Raw genomic sequence first — 24366 nt, forward strand, 5'->3', positions numbered from 1 at the left:
GGGGGTTTCCCCCTTGCCGGAAGCTGGGGTCCGGCTAGATAAAAAGATGAGCGGGTGAATGCCTCCTCCTTTTCAGTTGAGCGCTGAAGCTTCGGCCGGATCATGTCAGGCGGTTCTGCGGATTATAACAGGTAAAAATCGACAAGAAAAAACAGAACCAGCCGGTCTGATATTAAAATATAACCATCTTTTATTATTTCGTGTTCGTGCTGCTTCTCGGTATGCCGAGGTGTAGCGGTTCCTTCGTCTTGGAACGTTTTTCGCGTACTAGATGGAGAGGCGCCCGTGCCGAACTGGGGCTCTGGAAACGCCTGTCGGGTTGTGGGAAATATGTTTCGTGTAATCGTGTCCGGCGGCTGTGCAGCCGGAACACCGAGCTGTAGGCTTTTTTTGTGCGCTGTCGGGCTTGTGTGGGTTTAGCGAGGGCGAGAGGGGGGCGCTCGGCGAGCTGCCCACCCAGTTTCGGGCTAGGCCGTGATTTTTTTTTCTCTCCCCCTCCGTGTGGAGGGGAGCCCACGGCGATCTCTGGCTCCGGGCCCTCGGCGTGCTACTGGGCGGGAGCGCCTTGTGCCTGCCGGTAGCCTGGGGCCGTGAGCCTCCGCCGGTCCGCCGATGAGCACTTCTGTAATGGAGTCGTGTTCCCCGCTCCCGCCCTGCCCGGCTGCTTACGCCGCGGGCTCGACGGCGGTACAGTGGAGTAACGGGTGGGAGACGCTCGGACGCAGTGAGGTGATGGCCTACCATCTTTCGGGACTGACCAGTAATGGAGACACCCTTTTTGCTGCTGATCACTGCCGTCCGAGCCGTCCATTCCACGTGGCCGGGGTGGGGGCCCCCGGTGGGCTCGCCTTGGGGGGTGCCCGCACCACTTCTTGCCGTACAGGGCCCGAGTCGAGCCCCTGTGTCTGCTTAGCAAGGCCTGGGCGAAACGGAATCCCGGGTTGAAAGTTCGCAGTCTGCCTGGACCGAGTTGCTGGAATTCGCTGACGTTTCGCTTCCACCCTCTTGGTTTTCGCAGCTCTAGAGACAGAGACCATGGCGGCCCGGAAGGAATGGAGCCTGATGGTGTCATCGAGGTGAGAGTCCGAGCGGCGTGTAGGAGCGGCTCGTTTCGGGTGTACGACTTGGCACACGTGGGCTTATCATGTCTGCCTCTTCCTACAGAGCAACTGGAATGAAATTGTGGACAACTTTGATGACATGAACTTAAAAGAAACGCTCCTCCGTGGTATTTATGCCTATGGTTTTGAAAAGCCATCTGCCATTCAGCAGCGAGCAATCATTCCTTGCATTAAAGGTAAAATGTCCAGTGTGTCACTTCTGCATATTGCTGGGAGGAGTGAAATGATGGTATTCCATCTTTCGGGACTGACCTGGAATGGAGATAACACTTCTTACTGATCACTCTGACCAAGACACTGGTTGAAACTTCTTAAGAGATTGTATGAGATTCAGAAATACCAGATAGGTTTAAATCACACTTTTAAAGCAAGGGGGAGTTCAGGTGCCTTTGTGGAAGTGTGGGGAGCTATGGTATGAGTGCCCCTCTAATAAGCACAGTGCTCACGAGGGACACTAAAAGTGAGCCCCCTAGGGTTTTAGCACCATCAGAACTGGCATATCAGCTAGTAGGTGAAATTCAAATCCTCAGCAAGTTGGTGCTGATGAACTTGTAACTTTTGTTACTAGATAAATATTAAATTGTACCCTTAAAATGTTCTACAAAAGTTGATCAAAGCTTATTGCCTTGTCTTTTTCAGGCTATGATGTCATTGCTCAGGCCCAGTCAGGAACTGGCAAGACGGCCACCTTTGCCATCTCCATCCTGCAGCAGCTGGAGATTGACCAGAAGGAGACGCAGGCTCTGGTCCTGGCTCCAACCAGAGAGCTGGCTCAACAGGTATGCCGCACCTGAGGACTGAGAGAATACAATGTGGCACAGTAAACCAAGGCAGCATGTTTGGATGGTCTTCCAAAAGAAGAGGTACTAATTTTTCTTTGGGAACAGGTAATAGGTTTATTCCATGCTGAGAAGAAAGAAAGCACAGCGTTTTGGCTGTAGAGCCTTCCGAAACGTGCTTCTTGTTTCAGCAGGGAATAAACCTATTACTTGTTCCTTTGTGGCCTGTGCATGCTGATGCAGCTACACACCTGAACTATTTTTTGTTCAGCCTATTGGTACTGTTCAGGACTCTTCATTTCTTAATGTGAAAGTTAATGTAAAAATTCTAATTGTTTTGCAGGATAAGTTACAATACAGCTGTGAAGTGCTCTATTGTCGTTCCCCCTGCAGAAAGAAACTCGTTTCATACTATCCCTGACTGTCCTGTCTTGTTGACTGGCAGGGACGCTTGGTCACGAACACTGTCATTCTGCTTTTGCATTTTGTGTTAACGTACATATTTAGTGTTGTTGTCCTGTAGTTCTGACACGGGATTCTTGGTTTTCTGTCAGATTCAGAAAGTAATCCTGGCTTTGGGTGACTACATGGGTGCCACATGCCACGCCTGCATTGGGGGCACGAATGTGAGGAATGAGATGCAGAAGCTGCAGGCGGAAGCCCCCCACATTGTTGTGGGCACCCCTGGGCGGGTGTTCGACATGCTGAACAGGAGGTACCTGTGTAAGTATCTGCCCTTGATGGGCTCTCTTGCAGGGAAGAGGTGGTGAGCTAGTGTTTGGAACTGCGCTCTAGAGGAGAGAACTATTATTTTAAAACATTATCACTGCAGTATCTTGCACATAAATAGAAATATTTAAAGGGGAGTGACCTTGAACTAAAATGTTCTTTGGTTAAACAGCTCCTAAGTGGATCAAGATGTTTGTTTTGGATGAAGCTGATGAGATGTTGAGTCGGGGATTCAAGGATCAAATCTATGAAATTTTCCAGAAGTTGAGCACAAACATCCAAGTGAGTGTTCTTTTAGTGTTCTTTCAGTAAACTGGGTGACACAAATTCACAAAGAACTGCATTTAATAAGTATGGAAGACAAATTATAGCACTTTTATGCTGGTGCTTTTCTGACAGTCTTCACAAGAGCCATGGATACTGTTCCATGTTTGATCCCCCCAGAAAAGTTATGCCATTTGCACACTTGGAAACATGATTATTCAGAAATGGTTTTCCTTGTGGGCATATTGGCCATAATTGTAGTTCCAGTATTTTTGGAATACCTCTGTTGGAGGTGGGATAGTTTGGGAACAGTAGGTGAAGACTTTGGTTCATCTGGCGTATTCCACTTTTATGTGGAAGTCTTCCTTACAAAAGAACTGTGCTAAAACTGTGAAATCCATTTAATGGATTTGACAGTAATGCTAGCAGAGTATAAACGGGAAGAAGAGTATTTGCACTGTACTGCAAAAGAGACTTGGTTGGACCTCTTTCTTAATGTCCAGTGTCCATGTTCTCAAGGTCCAGTGCTACATTCCTTGCTTGCTTGTTTGGAGACTCGATTCTAAGAAAGCGGTTATGGCAATAATGTGACATTTTACAGGTCGTGCTTCTCTCGGCTACCATGCCAGCTGATGTGTTGGAGGTGACCAAAAAATTCATGCGTGACCCAATCCGTATCCTCGTGAAGAAAGAAGAGCTTACCTTAGAAGGTATCAAGCAGTTCTACATCAATGTAGAAAGAGAGGTGGGTGTTATACTACAGACTGCACTGCGTTGTGCTATGTAAAGTGGTGGTTGTGGAGGGGAGTCCCCAAAGCGCTTTGAGTGGAATGTCCAGAAAAGTGCTATATAAGTGTAAGCTATTATTATTATTAAAGTGATAACATTCCTTGCAAGTTAGCCAGCAGCCATATCACCCTGCAACTCACAACCCACTGAAGCTATGCAGGTGTGAGCCTGGTCAGTACCTGGATGGGGGACCTCCTGGGAAAATACTAAGGTTGCTGATGGAAGAGGTGTTAGTGGGGCCAGCAGGGGGCGCTCACCCTGCGGTCCATGTGGGCCCTAATGCCCCAGAATAGTGACGGGGACACTATACTGTAAACAGGCGCCATCCTTCGGATGAGACGTAAAACCGAGGTCCTGACTCTCTGTGGTCATTAAAAATCCCAGGGCGTTTCTCGAAAAGAGTAGGGGTGTAACCCCGGAGTCCTGGCCAAATTTCCCATTGGCCCTTACCAATCATGGGCTCTTAATCCCCATCTATGAATTGGCTACATTACTCTGTTCTCCTCCCCACTGATAGCTGATGTGTGGTGAGTGTTCTGGCGCACTATGGTTGCCGTCGCATCATCCATGTGGATGCTGCATGTGGTGGTGGTGGAGGGGAGTCCCCATTACCTGTAAAGTGTTTTGAGTGGAGTGTCCAGAAAAGTGCTATAGAAGTGTAAGCAATTATCAATTATTATTTTCTGGGGATGGGGTTTTAATTATTTTTCGTTCCTTCTAGTAAAAGCACAGTGCTGAAATTGTGAGACTCAAGCCTCTTTGGTTTGGCTCTTGTGATAATGCCAGCATGAGTACATCCAAGAAGGAGAGCAAGTGCACAGCATTGGAATGAGACTAGGATGGACCTCTTTCTTAATGTCCGGTGTCCTCTGTCTTAAGATTCTGTGCAACACTTTGGATTTAGAGCTTGTCTTTTTTTTTGCTATACAAATAAAATCAGGTTTTTACTTTGGGATTTCCCCTCTCTTGCAGGAGTGGAAGTTGGACACGCTGTGTGACTTGTACGAGACTCTGACAATCACTCAGGCTGTCATTTTTTTGAATACAAGAAGGAAGGTTGACTGGTTGACAGAAAAGATGCATGCCAGGGATTTCACAGTTTCTGCTCTGGTGAGATCAGATTTCCTGTTCTGCTCAGGGTAGCAGTGCAGTACTTGTCAATGTCCTGCACATTTCTTGCTGTCCCCTTTAGCACAACAAAACAGGCAGTGATTAAATGCTCTTTTGGACCTTTGACTTTTGCACACTGCACATGTATAATGTGTTCTGTTGTGTGGCGGGTTAAAGAGGGATTGTTATCTTCATCTTGTGTATGTACTTGCAGCATGGAGATATGGACCAGAAGGAGCGAGATGTGATCATGAGAGAGTTTAGATCTGGATCTAGTCGTGTTCTGATCACAACTGATTTGCTGGTGAGTACCTGTTACTTCTTTATCTTAAGATGTTGGTTTTGCATCTTTTAAGTCATCAGTTAAGTTTCAAACACTACAGTGCTCTCCAACATTTGCATGTGAAAGCATTTCAGTACCTGTTAAATACATTGTAGAGCTGGAGTATTTCCATTTGGAAGAAAATGGGACTAGAAGAATTCTGCTTTTGAGGAAGTTGTTAAATAGAAGGCTATCCAACATAAAGATTATAGAACCATGAAGTTTTGTGAAAATTTACATGGTGTAGCTAGTTTGCCTTTTAGAAGGATGTCATTCAGCTGTAAAAACCCAAAGTGGAAATTCTCCTAAAATCCAGATTTCAGTAATTCTCCTTTGTTAGAAAATTACTAGAAGAGGTCTAAGTGAAGTGTTTTGTTTTTAAGGCTCGTGGCATTGATGTACAACAGGTGTCTCTAGTCATCAACTATGATCTACCCACTAATCGGGAAAACTACATACACAGGTGAGTGACAGTTGAAATGAAATCCTGGGGTATTCCCCACTCTAGTCTATAACTTGAGCTTTTCTGGTACGTGGTGCATGTTGAAACTGTTGAGCGTAATGTTCAAACTAATTCATTAAAGCTATAACTTTATTGTATAATTTTATTTCAGATTGTAGTCTTAAGAGTGAATCGTGTCTTTGCTGGTTAAATCAGACCTGTAACTGACCCGTTTTCTTTCGCTCTTTGCAGAATTGGTCGTGGTGGCCGTTTTGGCAGAAAAGGAGTTGCTATAAACTTTGTTACTGAAGAAGACAAGCGGATTCTTCGGGATATTGAGACTTTTTACAATACTACTGTTGAGGAGATGCCGATGAATGTGGCTGATCTGATTTAAACCCTGGGATGAGATTGATCTTATGCGGTGCTCGCTGTTGTTGAATAAACGCGTGCATTGTGCTTATTTTATTGGAAAATATTGAATCTTGTCTCAATGCTGAAAACGGATCAGAAATCCAGATTTTTGAAAAGTGAAGCGACATTTGTCGTGAACTCTTGTGAGGATAGCCTTAGGCTTACTCTTCAGAGTTAGACTGCTGGGGTGGGACATAAAGACATGGGGTCTTTAAATTTTTTCTTTATTAGGTTTTTTTTTCCTAGTTTAATAAAGTTGTGTGTGTTAGATGTTCTCTATCATTTAATAATTTACTTATGGACTAAAAGATATAAGTGCTGTATTAAGTCTGCCAATTATGTGAAATTAACATATTTGCAGTTATTGTGAAGTTTGGGTCAGTGGGGATGGCCTTCTAAATTGTCAAAGCACTTTTAGTTCATTTTGTGGAGATGTATTTATTGAATAAACTATTTAATCACTTACGGTCTATTCATTTGTAACATCTCAACTTGTTTGAGCTCTTCCTCCTTTAATGTGGGCCGTTTAAAATTCGCTTTCCTGACCTTTTAATTTTGTTTTAATCATGAAGGCCAAATTGTTGAAAGACCCCATTTTGAAATAAAGAGGAATATGTGGTTATGTGTGTTCTTTGTTTTCTAGCTTTCAAGACCACCATGGGATCTTTTTCCTCCCTTAAATTCTAAATTTTTAAATCTAGCTGTGGGTCAACTAAATGAATTTGAAATTGCAGTACTTGTATCTTTAAGTCAATGCCACTTCCATTAAGTCCTGCAACACGGTGGTACTTAGGGATTTTCAGTGTTTGTCTTGATTCAATGTTTTTCTTGTATTGACATTAGGAACTTGCATTCCTGAATGTTGCGAAGCACTGCTGTTCGCTAACTTACATCTGTGCTTTAGCATTCTTAATGGTATTACATCTGCATTGAATATAAGAGTATGAATTAAACTATGGTCTTAAACTGCATTTAAGTTTCATTTCAATAGCTTAAATGGACTTTACATTGCTAAGTAAAGTTTTTTTTTTGCATGTCAATGTATACAAAAGGCATAACTAGATTTTATTTTGGCAATTCTGTTGCTGCACAACCAATTAAAGCTTCAATTGAAAGCCTTGTTCTTGCTTCTGTAGTTCCAGCTAAGTGCTAGGTTTGCAGAAAGGGTATTTAGTTTTTGGAGAGGTGATGTGAACTTCACTGTTCAGTATCCTTAATGGGAGTGGCATGAAATGAAGGGTAAGGTTTATAGCCACATTGGCTCAGATTGATGCATGGAAACAAGCTCCCAAGATAAATGGGTGTTTTAGGATTCAGAATTGATTTCATTATTGCCAACCCATTCTCTTGGAATAACTTTGATTTTAACTATAAGTGGTGAAGAGTACCCTTAACAAATAATACTAACCTTATCCATCACCAGAAGTAGAAGTTTTTCAAGACCATGTGCCATTTAGTACTTTGGTTCTGCAGTGGTGTATGAATTGACAATCTGCACCAAGCTATACATGTGCCAGAAACATTCAAAGTGCAAGCCATTTCTCAAGTGAAGCACAGTAGCCAACCAGGACAAACTACAATACAAAGTACATTCTAGATTTTTTCCTTAGTTTTAATATTACAAGTGATCGTTTAAAAATATACAATAAATGCTCTTTTTTCCATACAGATCATTTGGGCACCAAAATGAATGCATTTTCTATACCGAGGCAAAGTTTAAATTTCAGGGGAAAACGTCTGCAATTCCCTGTGAAGTTTCAGTAGGTCCGTTCAGTTGTTCTGGGAGCTCTGCTGCATAATAACAGAGCAGAGTGCGATCATCTGCAGGAACTCATCAGCGCCATCAGCCAAGCACTTATCCACTTCCTGTAAAGGAAAATCCAGAATGTTCTTACTTGCTCTTATACATCAATTGAATGCTTAATTAATACTCATCCAAAATGCTGACCACTGCAACTTCAAGTGGCAGTACAATACTGGAGGTTAAACTGTAAGTGCAGTAATTTGCATCTTTACTGTTATTTTTGGAAAAGGCACAGGAGAATAGTGGATCTATGTTTTCTGAAATAACTGGTAACATGTTTTTTGGTGGGCCAGAAGACTTAACATGGTTTATATGTGTGGTGTGAGTTTTTCAAGTTTGATTAACAAATGTCGATAGGAACTCGGCAACAGCTCCGTGTTTCACTGTCATCACTGCCAGGACAAGACGATTATGTCCTTTGAACCCAACTGGGTCAAGTTTAAAAACTATTTTTTAATTGGGTGTGGGGGTGAGTGTCACAAATTTTCCATGGGATATAAAAGATGGAGAAAAACGGTGGCCCCAGAGCTGGGTGTCCGTTCATTAGTGAAAACGGACGTCTCATTCCCTGAAGCTTTGCGATTCAAGAAGCCCTCAGTGTTCCCCTGAGCCAAATATCCCAGCCTCCTTGTGCTCTATCCCTGACCCTTAAACTGACTTAGATAAGTTACATCTACCAGCTGATGCGGACTGGCATCACCATGCCAGAACCTTACCGCCATTTTTTCTGCGATGGCCGACTTCTGCTTGTCGTTCAGGCGCTCGTCCTCGAAGACGGAGTCATGAAGCTGGTTGAGAATTTGCGTAGCCGCAAATCCCTGGTCTATCAGGTCCTGCGATTTACAGCAAGAGAGCCCATTAAGGCGACAGTATTAACATGAAAGCACTGAGGTGCTAATTGATAACCTTCTTCTGGGTCTGTGACATTCAGCGCTGAGGTGAGAAAGCGACAACGAACCAGTCTGGACCTGCCATTCTGCTATTTCACTTCCTGGGGTGGAAGCCTGTGCTTTTAACACCCAGGGTACACCAGCATGCAGGCTGTCGATGCGCTAAAGACCAGATGTGACGCAAGACCTGACAAGAAGGAATGAATGTGCTCGACTCCGTAGAAGTAACAGCAACACCCTTCCTATGCTGTTGAAACTGCTCAATTCCTAAAATCATAACAATGTTCTGGCATCCTAGCACCTACATGGAAGTTATCATACTTTGCATTTTCTTCCTTCAAGCCATAGTAAGACCGAAAGAAACTCAGCACAGTCTGAACAAAATCCTCTTAGCATAAGAACAACTTCTCCTAATTTCTTATGTTTTCAATTCACCTTCACATTCATATTCTTAATTCTTATTCAATATAAATAAAATTTGAAAACAAAATCTTGTACCTTGACAGAACTTTCCATTTTTTCAAAGGTGCTGTTGTAACATGTTTGTAATAGGCTGTCGATCATCTTGCAGGGAACAACCTAAAAAAAGGACAAAATGTATCTGACAAGCTCTGTATTTTTTCTTTTCTGCAATACGTAAATGGAGAAATCTGGGATAACATGAACAGAAGGAAGGTTAAATGCCAGATGAGGTGATTAGCCCACCTAGCCCATTTAATGATGGGAACTAATTGAACCCAGTATCTCATCTCACCATTCTTGCAAGAAACAGGCATGGTCTTTAACAACATGGCAGGGTCACATGTTCCAGATTCTCACAGCCCTTTATAACGAGCTTCATAATTAACGCACTCCCGTTCTAACTGAGAGAGCACCTGTAAGCGCTCTTACCCCTGCTATCTCGGTCACGATGCTCTCTGTAATCTCCTTCCCAGCAGTGAGCCGGGCAGCGCTCTGGAGGAAGGTGATGGCTTTTCGGAGGTCTCCTTCCGACACCTGGACCAAAGCAGCAATTCCCTACAAACAACCCCAAATGACAAAATTGACTGCAGGCACTTCAACAAGACAGTACAGAGCGCACACACTGTTAGCCCGGAGACAAACGATCTGAAGTCATGCCTTATCAGGGTATCCCAGTGACGGGAAGTATTTAACGATCCAGAAGACCAAGATGGAAAACTTCGAGTGTCATGCAAGCAACATCGGTACTGTACCTCCTGTGTGCATTTCAAATTTTCCTTTTCACAGATTTCCAACAGTCGCTCCTCCTGTATCTTGTCACTTAATGGTTTAAAACGAAACTTGGAACATCGAGATGTCAATGGCTCAATGATCCTAGGAGGTGGGAACAGAAGTTTCAGTTAGCCTTCTTGTGAGACCGCTGCTGAGCAGGGCTACAGTACAGCATCACAGTGCCTCTGGAGCTCAGACCTGCTGACGTAGTTACAGATGAGGCAAAAGCGTGTGGTTTTCGACTCCTTCTCCATGGTGCGTCTGAGGGCTGCCTGCGCCGCGCCAGTCATGGAGTCTGCCTCATCCAGGATAATGATTTTAAATGGGGGGCACATCTTGCCACTGGCAAAAAGAGACAAGAAAAGAAAACCTGGAAAACCTAGTGTCAAGCTTTATATAATATCAACAGCGATGGAAATCCTAGAGACCATCAGGATTTATAAAAAAAGGCACTCATAAAAAAATCACCTACAGAACTGTGTCCGCAATGTCATGAAAACAGGGAAACGGCAAAACACAAGAGTCTTCTTACTCTGTGCGTGTCCCAGCGACTGTCAGCTGCGCAAAATTCTTCACCTTCTCGCGGATAACCTGGATTCCTCTCTCGTCTGAGGCGTTCAGCTCCAGCACTCTCTGTCGGAAGAGCTCTGGGCTGGACAGAGAGATGGAAACGTCACTGTCGGGCGGCAGGTGACCTTACTCACTTCGCTAAGTCACTCTCCTTTTTATGTACCACTTCTGCTCATCTAACGTTTTTACAAAAGTAATATTATGCACTTATTTTCTTAAATAATTATCTAATATTAGAATAGAGACAATGGTGTTAAACAATTCTTAATAACCACAACACTAAAATGTGTAAAGCCCCTTATTTTTGTAATATACATACATATGCACATATCTGTACATTATACGAGTATAAAATGTCCTCATCTGCTTTGCCCCATCCAGCACACACTGTTGAAAAGAGAGGGAAAAAAGTTCCTGAAACAAACTGAAGACCAGGCTGGTCAATCTGAGTCTTTGTAGAAAAATAAAATTTTTCAGCAGGGGCAGCAGTTAGCCGGCACTGCCGATGTGGGCCAAGGGATTAAGGCTTTTGGAAAAGCACCAAGAATGTAGTGAAGTCAGCGGTTTTGAGCTGCCGAGACAGGCACTGTAACTGAGCCGCTGTGCCGCTGGGCTCCCGGCCTGCCAGATCTCTCACCCGTATAGCTCCCTGGCAGCTGCCAGGATTGTGGAGGTCTTCCCTGTCCCTGGAGGGCCATAGAACAGAAGGTTGGGAAGCTGCGAGGAAGACAAGGAAAGAGGCAGGATGAGGAACCTCCTGGAGGCTTCTATGCTTATACTCAGCACGGAGCATTAGGACCGCCTTGTGAGAGGCCCTGCTTCATGGTCACACTGGCCTATGGCACACCTTCTTCCAAGCGCTGGACAACTTGAAGATCAGGCGGACAGTGGTGTGGCTCAGAGAAGGGCACAGACAACCGGATGAGGTGGAGCCACTTGCACATCCAACAGCTGTGCACACTCACACAACAACTGCGATTCTGGATGATGCAAAACCCAGAAGGAATGATCGCACACCTTTTAACTGCTAGAACTAAAATTCTGTCTGCCCCTAAGTCAATACTGCACTACAGCTCAACCGGGGGAAAGGTGCGTGGGAGTTCCCTGCACAGTAAACAATGCAGCAGTAGACAGCAGACGTGTTCTGCAGCTTCTCTCATATCTGTTTCAAGTGCGGAGGAGCCTACAGAATGAGTCTCATTGCATCCACGGGGCCGCGGCCCCTGAGTTATAGAATTCGGAAACACAAGAGCTAGGATTTCTCACTTCCTGCTAAGTGTTGGAGTTTTTTCCCCTTAGAGAAGAAAAGGTTAATAAATTACAGGTACAGATGTTTTCTTTTATCAATTCAAGACATAGTAATCTATTCCATGCTGAAAAAAAGAAGAAAGAAAACACAACGTTTTGGCAGTGGAGCCTTCTTCAGGTGTCACACCTGAAGAAGGCTCAACAGCCAAAACGTTTTCTTTCTTCTTTTTTTTCAGCATGGAATAAACCTATTACTTGTTCCTTTGCAGCCTACGCATGCTGTCGCAGCTACCCACCTGAACTACTATGGTAATATATGTCTTGCTGTTGAAGGGCTGCCTTTCCCTTTTGAAAACTACTATTAGACAATAACTGCATTTAAAACCACAAATCGCAACTATCTGCCATTCCACTCTTGTGTTATATGTTCAATTGTTTTAGTGATACGCACACACTTTTAAGTCTTAATAATTTTCCTTTTAAAGGAATCTGACAGTTAATATAATCTTTAAAATTCAGAATTTTTTATTACTGCCCTTAATTGAAGTGTAACTATTTATCGGTGTGTCAGAAACTTGCATTTAAAATTTGTCAAAACACCATTTAAACAAATATACTATAACTGAAACCCGACCTTTAAGAAAGTCAGAACAAACAAGTTCCTGGTTTGATACTAGAAGACATCTCAGCAGCAGGTCGATTACAAACCTTTCCGAGGGAATCTACAGGAGTTTAAGAGATGGTACAGTCAGCTAAATGTGCAGTTGTAGCACATAGCAGGTATACCCAGCAATGGCTTTGCCTGAGTATCAGTTACACTTGAACCGGTGTCCTACAAAGAGGGGTGAGATTCAAGACTAGGGAACAGTTCCTCCGTTATTTATAGTGCAAAGGAAACTCAATCAGGGCAACGAGAGCTACATTAGCACAGGGAATGACGAGTCTAGAAGAGTGCAGGTGACAATGCAGGCCAAACTGCAAAAAACACCACACCGCAATTAAATTGCATTATTACCCCACATAGCCTCCAGTTCCAATTCCTGAACAGTTTAATCTGGAAGCAGCAGAAAAACATTTTTCATCTGAAACAGAGAGGTCTAGCCCACAGCAGCCTGAAGAGGCGGACCCTGGGGAACCCACTCCCACTGTGACAGAAACAGGGGAGCCAGCTGTAGCAAAATCCACAACTGTGCAGAATCGGGAATCGTGTGGAAACAATCTTCCTGTCGATCACAGAAACAACTCCCACTGTTCCCCCCCTCAGCTCTGCAACGCTGCACATCACACATTTCACTCGATACCGGCAAGAAAGCTCACAGAGGTGAACAAACAATGAGGCAGAAAACTCACCCCTCTCAGAAACTGACTTACAATCCAGCTTAACCCTCATTTCTATTTTCAGATGCTTTCACAATGTTTTTTGTTCTGTCTGCATCTCCTATGTGCTTACTAACTATGCATTTCATTATGTAGTGAAAAGCAAAGTTATTTAAAGGAATAAATGTCCTTGTGGGGTTTTTATGCACATCTCTATTTTTTTTGCACATGGATCATACAGAAAGATCACTCCTCTGGTTCAGAGCATTACACTTACTCTCTTACAGTGGATGTCACATGGTCTTGCTGGGCTGCTTCTTAGCTCTCTATGACATCACCTGTCTGTGCATGATGAGGTCATTACGATCAGAAGCAGCCCCACAGGAACATTGTTACAATAGGCCTCAATTCTGTACTTGTTTCACATGTACACAGCACAGCTGTCCAGAAGACATGACAGATATAAAAGAGACAGGTCTCACGGTGTATCCTGGGGCCCAGGCGACGCTCTCAGAGAACAAAGAATGCACTCAGAGGCCCCTGCTTGAGCCAATGTGCCTGTTTAAATACACTAACGAGTGTGAAGTAAGGCCAATTACACAGCAGAAAGACTCACATCAGCGCCCTCTAGCGATCGTTTCAGTACTGCAACCACCTCTTCCTGAAAGGCCACATCGTCCACACATTTCGGTCTGCTGTAAGACAACAGCATAATGTATTAATCACTGTCCCCAGGAACACCCAGATATGAACCCTGTTACTGGGATGGTGTATAACTACTCTGGCTGAGGTGATCAAGACAGAAGCACATCTTATGGACTCTCGTGGTAGGAATTTTGTGCACACATTGACTATTACACATCTTTAATAATAAAAATAATAATAATAATAATAATAATAATAATAATAATAATAATAATAATTCCTTACACTTATATAGCACTTTTCTGGACACTCCACTCAAAGTGCTTTACAGGTAATGGGGATCCCCTCCAGTGTGCACCCCCACCTGGATGATGCTCCAGTGCTCTCCCTACACACCAGCTCTCAGTGGGGAGGAGAGCAGAGTGATGAAGCCAGTTCAGAGAGGGGGATTATTAGGTAAATAACATGACTGGTAAAGGCCAGGGGGAACATCCCTACTCTTCTCAAGAAACACCCTGGGATTGTTAATGACCACAGAGAGTCAGGACCTCGGTTTTGCACCGTCTTGGATGCACATCTTTTTACAGTATAGTGTCCCTGTCACTATACTGGGGCATTAGGACCCACACAGACTGCAGGGTGAGCGCCCCCTGCTGGCCCCACTGACACTTCTTCCAGCAGCAGCCTCAGCTTTCCCAGGAGGTCTCCCATCCAGGTACTGACCAGGCTCACACTGCTGAGCTGCAGTGGGCTGCAAGCTGTGGGCTGCAGAGTGATAGGCTGCTGCTTTAAATCCTCACACTTTATTTTCTTCTGCCCCGTCTTTTTCATTAACTTATCCCGTCTGCCTCGCCGATCTGCCCCCTGAGAGGAACTCGAGCCAGACTAAATCAGATTTTATCTTGCCTGCAGATGAACGTCGTTTTATAATAAACACGTGCGTGTTTAATTATTATCTGATCTGCACAACCACTCCAGTACATCCTCAGCTAAACAGATCAATGTGGCGATGAGCCGGTGTGAGCGAGGCGGGAGTCAGGTCTTACTATTTCTCCACCCAGGGGACGGGTTTCTGTCTCTTCTCCCCGCTCGGCCCGGCGGTGGGTTTGCTTTTTTGCGGTTTGGGACCGAGGCTGGGGGTCCCTTTCAGAAACGCCTGCATGCTTCGCCCTGCAGGAGCGACACAGAAGGACGCTGAGGCGCAGGACGATGGAGAACCGGTACGTGTCCGACCCCACCCCCCTCAATCTCAGCCTTTCATCTGTCGACTTCTTGAACAGAAAACCACCAAACACGGCGAAAAACACAAGAACACACTCGCACATCACCATACAGTTCATGCACCCAGATAAAAGATTAGAATCTGCCTCAATAAGTCAACAATGGAACAGCCACCGGGCTTATAGAACAGTCTCATTAATAACCTTACCATTCAGCCATTCTTCACTATCAGGTACCTAACCTCTACCACCTTACCTAAACGTGGAAATATTCAGTATCTTCTTTAATAGCAAACTGCTGCACACCCCCACTGACAGCAGCTGCAGTCCTCCCCGTGCACACAAATTCCCGCCGCCAGAGCCGAGCAACCTCCTGCCGGGACCATGACAACACTTCCGCTTCCGGCAGTCTGTGGCTCTGCCGGAGACAGACTTCCGGTGGGGGCAGCGCAGGGATTTATAACTACAGTATATTTATTCGTGTAAAACGACTTTATTGTCTCTCTGTGGTCATGGTGGACACATTGTATTATGTAGTTTTCCGTGTTCATCGGAGCACAAGAAAATTGTCTAAAACTAACGTAGAGTACAAAACGCGGCGTGTTTGGTTTAGATTTTTTACTGTGTTGGTTTTCACAGAAATGAGAGAAGTATCACCCTTAAATGACACATATAATGTGTATTGTATTACTTACATTATGTATTATGTATTTATAGTCAGGTGACTATTTTGGTTGAGGTCGTTTTAAAATGTAAAGAAGCGATCGGATCTAAACCAAGATGTAATAATAATTGCTTACACTAAGTTATGGATACTCCACTCAACGTGCTTTACAGGTGATGGGGATCCCCTCTACCACCACCAGCCAGCACCAGTCCGCTCCCCACACATCAGCTTTCAGTTGGGATGAGAACAGAGGGATGAAGCCTGTTCAGAGATGGGGATAATTAGGAGACCATTATTGGTAAAGACAAGGGGGAAATGTGGCCAGATAACACCCCTACTCTTTTTGACGAACACCCTGCGATTTTTGTTGACCGCAGGGAGTCAGGACCTCAGTTTCAAGTCTCATCTGAAGGCCAGCCCTGTGCATAAGGGGGATCTTGGCCGCCCGGTCTGATGAAGGTCTTCTTTAGCTCAGCCAGCAAGACTCCTGTTGAGCAATGCCGGAGACACGGGCACAAGCCCAGGAAACCAAATTTGCTACAATATTCCCCTTGTCGTTATACTGGGGCATTTGGACCCACACAGACTGCAGGGTGAGCGCCCCCTGCTGGCCCCACTAACACCCCTTAAAGCAGCAACCTTAGTTTTTCCCCAGCTGTCTCGCATCCAGGTAGTGGCCAGGCTCCCACCTGCTAAGCTGCAGTGGGCTGCCAGTTGTGAGTTGCACAGTGACAAGTCTGCTGGCAGGATATATCTTTTGATTAGTAAAACGTGCTGTCAAAGTAAAATTAAATAAAATAAACACCTCAATTCTTCTGTTTCAAGCAGTGTTATTCCTAAATTGAGCACAACCTACAGTATCTTAACAAAGTTAGTTGGATCTGTGTCACAGTAGGTTATAGCCAAAACACAACACAACATAAGACTGTTCTCTTCTTGATAATTGTAAGTCCCCAGTGGAAACAAGACTAGATCTACCACCTTCTAGAGATTTGGTAAGAGATAACATGAAATGTGACATTAATTTGGATATTTGCTCCTGTAGGTTTATGGCCTTCAACCTAACAAGAGAGGTATAACCTGTGAGAAGGAGCCCAGCTGTTTGAGATCTTGAGACCTGAAGGACTAGGAAACAAAATGAGAGCTTGCTGTAAGAGCAGATGAGAGCGACTGTTTTGTCCATGAAGCCCGTGTGGTTCCTTGTAGCGAATTAGTCTAAGGATTTTGTACAGAAGTTTCTTTAAATAAATCAGATATCAGCTTCAACAAACTGGCTGGCTGGATTTTTTCAGACACCAACAACTCTTTGTGCAAATTTAGTTTTATTCAGTTTTAAGAGTGCTTATCCTTCGTTTCCATATATGCCCTGTGGTTTGTATTTCACTGTTGATTCTGAAGATGGTTACTGGATTGATTTTGTTGGCGCCCTTTGAGGCTTTTGAGTACTATGATCAGTATCTAGTCTTCTCAGAGCTAGAAAGATTCTGGCCTTTCAGCGTGTCGGCGTGTCAATATACAGTATCTGGTTTATCTTCTCTGGATTGATTCCAGCACAACAACATCTGTTTTACAACACGGTGATCATAATTGCACACAATTATTAAAACATGTTATATTATATAACATGCATTGTGCATTTTTATTACAACAGCAGTTTATTTAAATGTTTTCTTTTTATTTATATATTTTCAGCATAAACATATTCTTTCTTCGTAAGTCATTTAGTTTTCCTATCTTAAATATAGTTTATGTTTTTACTTTATGCAAAACTCTGCATATCTATTTTAAATTACATTGGACTGGTGCCTTGAATTATGTCCTTTTACATTTCCAGTAATTATTCAGTAGTTTACTAGTCTACTAGTAGTTTGCTAGGTTTTTGCTATGAATTAGGATGAGCAGTGACTAGGTTGCGAGCTAACCGGTGCTGTATTCCCGTATGCTGTTCCAGTTTCTCTGCAAATTAAGAGCGCACCAAAAGGCATGATAGCATCCTATACATTTTTAATGTTCTTCAAGCTTACATGAGGTTACATATCTTTATTTTCCGTGTTTATATGAATTAACTGCAATCTAACTTTTTTGATCTCCGTGGTAAATCTTATCACGATTTGTGCGCTCTTTCATAAAGGACGTACATCTTGCGTGAACTGTAAAAGGTGATCTCTGCGGGGCGATGGGGTTCATCTGAAACAGGGCGAAGGCTCTCTCTCTCTCGCAGGCCAGCTGCGCTCCTGCCCCGGGGGAGATGGCGAGACGGGTTTCTTTGTGCCTGTAAATACTGGGCAGGGGTAGTCTCTGGAACGGCTTCTCACAGATGGTTTATCTCGCAGCGCTTTCCTTTCCTGACGGTCCAGCATGATTGAAATCCCCGAGTCATTCAGGTAAGGGAGGAAAGAGCTGTAGGAAACGAGTCAAGACTTAAGTGTTAAGAGTTCCCGTTTGGTAAAACAATATTCCTCCCTTAATTACGGGGTTCATAGTAGGATTAGTAGTTTTTATTAGATAAACTACTAATAATAATTGTGGTGGTTGGCGTTACTTTTATTAGGGATAATATCTTTTATTTTCAAAATTGTATTTAAAATCAATCAGAATTGACCTTCGAAGAATAAAATGATTGTTATGACTGAAATCAACGCAGTTCAGAATCGGAACAGAGACTTTGCACGCGTAGAGCAACATTATTAATTGCTTGTGCAGCGGGGAGCGGGCAGCTGGGTACTGTAGGAGAATTAACACACTGCTAATGCCAAGCGACAGAGCATCCCCAGCTCAGCCGGCGCCGGCCAGTCCCTGCGGCCCACAGCTCCGAATTATTCACTTTAATTGAAGACTGCAGAACGGCCCGTCGGCCCCTCTCTGATTCGCCGCCCTGTGCCGGACTCAGCCCTGAGGGAGAACGGGGATCCCACCGGAGCAGAACAGGAGGCAGATCCCCACCCCACAACCCCCAGCACACCGGTGCGCATCCACCGCGAGAAAGAGCCGAGGCAGAGACACGGTCAGCAGACTGGGACGAGCACCAGCACCGACTCCTCACACCGGGACGAGCACCAGCACCGACTACGCAGACCGGGACCAGCACCAGCACCGACTCCACGGACCGGCCGGCGCGTGCTCCTGAGAGTGGGAGTGGCACGGGCTTTGTGCTGCGGAGCGCGCGTGCTCCGTGGACCGGGCGCCGCGCGTGGATGCTGAGCTGTGCCCGTGATGCTCTTCTGGCTGAGAGAGGAAGAAATGTCTCTTCAGGAGCTGCGGGAGCGCTTGGACAGCGTCATCACCCATGTCGGTAAGAAGAATCCTTCCACCCGTGGGCGCGTATATCTGTGTATATAGTACATGAGATATATACAGTATATAAACCTTTGTGTTTGAGCGAGGAGTGAACAAATGCCGACTCAGGGCTGCAGTATGATCTCACCCCATCACCTGGGAAGGACAGGAGAGATTTTTAACAGACTTACAAATACCGATGAGTTCGCATTTATCTTCCATTTAAACGGTTATAGTACGCAAAGGTAGCGTGTGTTCACATGCCTGTCGTTGGGTGTTTGCCTGTTCATCTCTGTATCAAGATGCGTGTTGGAGGGGATGTATTTTTATCCCGTTAATGTAGAAATAGGAACATAGACGATCTTTAGTGACAGATTGTTATGTTATGTGAGCAGCATATTTAACCACTTACTGGTTAATTAGGATTAGAATTTAGAACATAAAATTGCAGGTGTGACTCGGTGAAAAAGCTGAAATAAGGCTGGATTTCCTCTCCAGTGAACACGGGGCGCAGTGGTGCAGACGGCTCAGCCTACATGAAGTGGGGTGACTGTAATACTGTGCACGGAAAGAGCTGTGTAATATCTGCATTTTGGGGGGACCCCTCTTTGCCTACGGGGAAAACTGCTGTCATTTTAGTGTCGACAACCTGAAAAATACGAGCAGTTTTTCCAACAACATCGTTGTTTCTGTGCTCAGCCCAGTTATCTGGAGAGAGAAAACGAAACCATGTTGCGGTTAATTTTATTTTTTATGGAACGATTTGCAAAGATATCAGTGTGCACCGTGATGAACTGAGGTGCCGTACATATACGCGAGAGGTTGTCACGCCCTGAAGAGCAAAGGTAAAAACGTTTTCTGTGAGCAGTGCAGAAAACATTTAAGGAAATTACTTGTCACAGCTAAATTGTCAATATTCTTACCATCAGCCAGATTGTCCCATTCAGTAAGAGTCATAGGGCCGAAATATTTTATTTGAAATTTTACCTTTCTGGGGTGATATTTATTTTACAAAATTAGGCCTGCCACTTTGACATCATGCAACTGGGTAACTGAGCAGTCCTTGTACACTGGATGCATTTTATAATGTCCATTTTGGTCACATATGGGTCCGCTTGTTTCAAAATGACATCACCCAGGAAGCTGAGCAGGAAGTAGATTATGGTGCCAGTGTGGAAGCTGTGATGTCATCAGCCTGGCTCCGCAGCCACCCCAGAGAGAACACACCGGTAGTCGCCATGGAGACAGAGCTGGCCTATGCCTGCGCGCTGTGTGCGCATCAGGCCACACTGACGCCGCAGTTCCTGCAGCCCTGCAGCTCCTGCAGCCCCTGAGATCCTGCAGCTCCTGCAGCTCCTGCAGCCCCTGCAGCTCCTGAGGTCCTGAGGTCCTGAGGTCCTGCAGCTCCTGCAGCTCCTGCAGCTCCTGAGGTCCTGAGCTCCTGCAGCTCCTGCAGCCTCTGCAGCTCCTCGGTTCACATTCCTGTCATGTGGACATGGTGACAGCAGGCTCCCTGACTCCCATGCAGACTGTGAGCATCTGCTCCTTGTTTACCTGGAAGGTCCCTCAGCTGTCGTTCTCCTTGTCAAACCCCAGGTGTGTGACTCGCGGACCTGAAACACAGGCACTCAAACACTCACCGTAGGGCTGCTGGATCGTAAAGAGCAGTCTGCGCTCTGCTGTGAAAAGGGTGGTGTGCAGTCAGAGTACTGCTGCTATAAATAATGTCCCTCACAGTGCAGGAGGCTGTTCTGCCATGAGCCCGATAGGTCTGCACTCTCTCGGCCAGGGGGAGCGGCTGTTGTCTCGGGAGAGACTGCATCTGGTCAGGGACAGACACCAGCAATCTACCTGTACGTTTAATCAAGCAGCTCCCACAGATGCATATCAAAGCACTTTACAATGAGAATAGGCTGATTGCAAACCTCTAATGAGCCGGGGTGACTGAAAGAGTTTTTGCACAAATGTAGGGTTTGCACATAAAAAATAGCCAGAGTGTGCATGACAGCCCAGAATCTGTGGGCTGCATGTATGACAGCAATGACCATTGTCCTCAAATTACATTCTTTAGGACGACTTATTTCTGTTGAAGACCTGGGTGTGTCTGCAGCTATCCTGAGTTACCCCAGCCCTCAGTAGATATTTAGCTTATGCCCTGATAAGAGCTGGGACCAAGAGAGGAAATGCCATATTTCTCTGGAGTAACACACCATCTGGGACAGACAGGGTGTTATTGCAGCTCAAACCTGCAACATGTCTCTCACTGTGACTCATTTACTGCCAGTACCAAATCATCCCCGGTGCTCTCAGTGTACAGGCATGCTGCGCTGTGATTGGCTGTGGATGATGTCAGGCACAGCTGTGTTTGCTAGACTGACAGATGGAAAGGTATGTGCTTTCCTCCTGACCAGTATAGTTTATATAAGATCATGAAGCACCTGAAACAGGTTAAACTGCAGCGCAATGGGAGTCTGATTCCTGTACGTATGGATACTATCCAGGGGTTCAGTGAAGCATTCTCTCTCATGTATTATTCAGTCAGATTGTGTGCCTATGTAAGCTTTAGGTCTGTGCTGTGCTTGACAATAAAATCATGGATAAACTGCTGCTTTTTTCATTATTTTATGGATTAGTGCCATAATAAATCATTTTATGCACCCTACAACACATTCCAAGTGAAGTAGTGATAAAATGCTCAGCCAAGTGTTAATGGATTTTTCTCTGAGCAGTGATATGCTTTGTAATTTGGAAATCTACTGTAGTACATTGTGTTACACGACAAAGGGATGTCATGTAACGTAGCTCTTGACACATTTTGTTCAGAACTCAGAACTGGAATACAGCAAAAACACAAAAGAAAATCACACACTATGACAGTTCTTGGTTCTAAGGACATACTTTACACATCATTCTCTCTTTATTAATATAAATGCTGAGATACATGCACTAGTAATTGAATGATGAAAATGTCATTAGTTAAGGGTTTGGAGAGGAAGTGGTGGAGACAAACAGTACCCCGCTTAATTGAACTGCACAGCTAAGGAGAACTGGGGTGTAAATATGCTGGTCTCTTGTTGTCCATCATTTTGTGGGTAGTAGTACAATAATGGTCAGGATCAGATGATCTTTGGGTTTTTAGTTTTCATTTATCCTTAGAAGGCTAAAAGATTCCATCTCTCATGAATATTTCAGTTTAATATAATGCAGCATATACTGAGTTCTGAAGCACCTGGAATGTGTCCTACAATGAAAAGTGTACAGATTATAAATAAACTATGAGGAAAAAAAAACTCTTGGTTTATCCTTTCCATGTCCTGTTTCCAGTTGCAGCTAAATATAATATAGAGAAACTGCAGCTCTTTCCAATTGAGTGAGTCATTTTCCCATCCTTCATTGAGTTAATAGCTTTCCCACAATCAGGCCACTTCCAGCAGAGTCCCAGTGATGCCTGAACATCAAGGGAAAATACAGCGTCCAGCACCAGGGGATCCTGTAGAGTCCAGTGAAGAAGGCACAGGGTATAAGGCAGGATGAAAAGGTGTGCAAATGGCTAAATATCTCAAGTACAAGTTAAATACCTGCCAAGAATAAATTGCTGGAGTGTCTGTTTGAAAGTCTTCCTCTTGTGGCACATTTTGCTCCAGGGCTGTCCAGAATGTGGAGACAGAATTGGAAGGGGTCATGCAGAAAAGGTCTAATAAAACCATAACCATTTCTTATTATTCCAAGCTGTGTTTTAATTACTTGGAACTCTAACTCGCTTGGGCATTAAGGCCCCATTCTTTGTGACTGCAATACATTTCCATGCTCTGAAACCTTTTTTCCGTCTGAATATTAGCATTAAAATATTTGTAACTTTCATACAAATTCATTCATACATAAATTACATTTTCTATATAGTTATATTGTTTTATATTTTGCTGTAGATTGAAGAAAATTTGATTTATGTTTTCCATTAGTGGTTTAATTAGCTTTTGGAAATCCTTGTACCCGACACTAAAACAATTTGTCCAAAGCGATACGTTATGAACTTTAAAAATTCTTAGAAATTCTATCTGTCAAATAAGAAACTGGAGACTCGTTAGTGACACATGATTTTACTGTTCAAGTTAAATTATTACTGGCCATAGCAGAATAAAAGCAATGATCTTAAAACTACAATTTGTGATGCAGAATTACACTTTGATTTATCATGTCTTCTAATGTCGGAGTGGTTGTTTTAATTCTACTTTAGATTTCTACAAAAAGTGTGATTATTTTTTAATCTGAAAAAGCTGAATATTAACACTTTCCAGTAAAATGAAAGGTAGCTTCTTGACTTTAATTATTTCTCCAGTACAGTGGAAACTTTAAAGCATGATTAATCTCCTTTCATGGAAAAAATAAAATATATAAATACTGAATTTTCTCAATTCATTAGTGAATAAAAAATATATATAGAAAGTGGCAGTATATCGGCACAGTTCCTGGGGATCTGTCTGTGTGGAGTTTGCATGTTCTTCCAATGTTCACATTGGTTTCCTAGTGCTCCGGTTTCCTCCCACAGTCCAAAAACTTACAGGTAGTTTCAATGGCCTCTGGGAAAACCGGCTCTGGTGTGACCATGTGTGTGTGCCCTGTGATGGACTGGCGTCCTGTCCAGGGTGTACCCTGCCTTGTGCCTATTGCTTACTGGGATAGGCTTGGGCTCCCCCACAATCCTGAATGGGCAGAAATGGTTAGAAAATGGATGGATGGGTATACTGTATTTAAGGCATTTTACAGTTCAGAATTTAGAGTCTCCCTTTCTTAGCCAACAGAGGGCAGTAGTGTTCATTAAAGCCCTCATGTGACAGACTGTGTGCTACTGTAAGTGAAACCCCATTTGCAGCGATTGGCAGGATGGAAGATGCAGACCTGAAAATAGCTCAGACCACTTCTGGAATTTAGAAGAGAGCAGACATAGGAAGCATGGAATTCTCCCTCCCATCTCATTCTTTTTCTGGAATTCCTGCAGTTGTTTTCGTCATCTGAAACAGTTTAAACACGTGTGCTTGTTTTCCTCAGTGCGTTTCCCCATACATAATTAAACCTGGTTTTGGACCATATTCATCTGAGACCAACAACAACTGTAGGAAACAGTTTTTGCTCCTGGTTCTGCTGAGCACAAAGAGTGCTTCACGTGGGCATTTCTGCAGTTCAGAAGTTTGCCGCATGTGTTTTCAATGCTGTCATCTTCATTTGCACCAGTACTCCTATTGTATCTGTCCTTCCTGTTTTCTCCAGCTCTTTTGTGCTGAAGGCCAGTGAATATAAACCCTGATTTATACAAGCCTGCACTGTGACAGCCCTCACAACTCCAGATCCCCAGTTTGAGCTCAGCTTGGAGATCATGCTGTATGGAGTTTGCATGCTCCCCACATGCCTGCAGGATTCTAGTTTCCTCCCAAAGCAGTTACTGAAAACGCATGCACTTATTTATACATTTTATGTACTTCATTTAAAAAATAGTTCAAACATATATTTCCAGCTTCCTATTTGCTTTGC

General features: G+C 44.0%; 3 protein-coding genes and 5 non-coding genes across 8 annotated transcripts in view; 7 read left to right on the forward strand and 1 right to left on the reverse strand.

Moving 5' to 3' along the window:
• Positions 1-22: 22 nt before the first annotated feature.
• On the forward strand, positions 23-6592 carry eif4a2 (eukaryotic translation initiation factor 4A2). Its single transcript, XM_006637394.3, has 11 exons — positions 23-131; positions 1019-1076; positions 1165-1297; positions 1761-1900; positions 2455-2623; positions 2802-2911; positions 3495-3638; positions 4655-4792; positions 5007-5096; positions 5498-5577; positions 5809-6592. Exons 1-11 carry the CDS (start codon positions 103-105, stop codon positions 5951-5953), a joined length of 1236 nt encoding a protein of 411 aa, XP_006637457.1. The 5' UTR covers positions 23-102; the 3' UTR covers positions 5954-6592.
• Positions 723-794, forward strand: LOC138242303 (small nucleolar RNA SNORD2). The gene has a single exon (XR_011191511.1). It is a non-coding gene; the product is annotated as a small nucleolar RNA SNORD2 (small nucleolar RNA).
• Positions 1338-1407, forward strand: LOC138242302 (small nucleolar RNA SNORD2). Its single transcript, XR_011191510.1, has one exon. It is a non-coding gene; the product is annotated as a small nucleolar RNA SNORD2 (small nucleolar RNA).
• LOC138242291 (small nucleolar RNA SNORA63) lies at positions 2238-2365 on the forward strand. Its single transcript, XR_011191499.1, has one exon. It is a non-coding gene; the product is annotated as a small nucleolar RNA SNORA63 (small nucleolar RNA).
• On the forward strand, positions 3254-3428 carry LOC138242300 (small nucleolar RNA SNORA81). Its single transcript, XR_011191508.1, has one exon. It is a non-coding gene; the product is annotated as a small nucleolar RNA SNORA81 (small nucleolar RNA).
• Positions 4395-4577, forward strand: LOC138242299 (small nucleolar RNA SNORA81). The gene has a single exon (XR_011191507.1). It is a non-coding gene; the product is annotated as a small nucleolar RNA SNORA81 (small nucleolar RNA).
• Positions 6593-7561: 969 nt separating the features above from the next.
• rfc4 (replication factor C (activator 1) 4) lies at positions 7562-15292 on the reverse strand. The gene is made up of 11 exons (XM_006637396.3): positions 15154-15292; positions 14724-14847; positions 13649-13727; positions 11105-11184; positions 10430-10549; positions 10096-10239; positions 9879-9999; positions 9556-9681; positions 9163-9243; positions 8491-8607; positions 7562-7836 (listed from the first exon to the last, which is right to left on the reverse strand). The coding sequence occupies exons 2-11, from the start codon at positions 14837-14839 to the stop codon at positions 7741-7743; spliced, it is 1080 nt and encodes a 359-aa protein (XP_006637459.1). The 5' UTR covers positions 14840-14847; positions 15154-15292; the 3' UTR covers positions 7562-7740.
• A 2902-nt stretch (positions 15293-18194) lies between these two features.
• The window catches only part of mcf2l2 (MCF.2 cell line derived transforming sequence-like 2), a 76058-nt gene continuing 69886 nt past the window's right edge, over positions 18195-24366 (forward strand). The window contains exon 1 of the mRNA XM_069197815.1: positions 18195-18856. Within this exon, the coding sequence (XP_069053916.1) occupies positions 18778-18856 (79 nt within the window). The 5' untranslated portion in view covers positions 18195-18777. The remainder of the gene's footprint in view (positions 18857-24366) is intronic.

Source organism: Lepisosteus oculatus, chromosome 13 (assembly GCF_040954835.1).
Source record: "Lepisosteus oculatus isolate fLepOcu1 chromosome 13, fLepOcu1.hap2, whole genome shotgun sequence".
In the NCBI taxonomy this organism is placed as follows: Eukaryota; Metazoa; Chordata; class Actinopteri; order Semionotiformes; family Lepisosteidae; genus Lepisosteus; species Lepisosteus oculatus.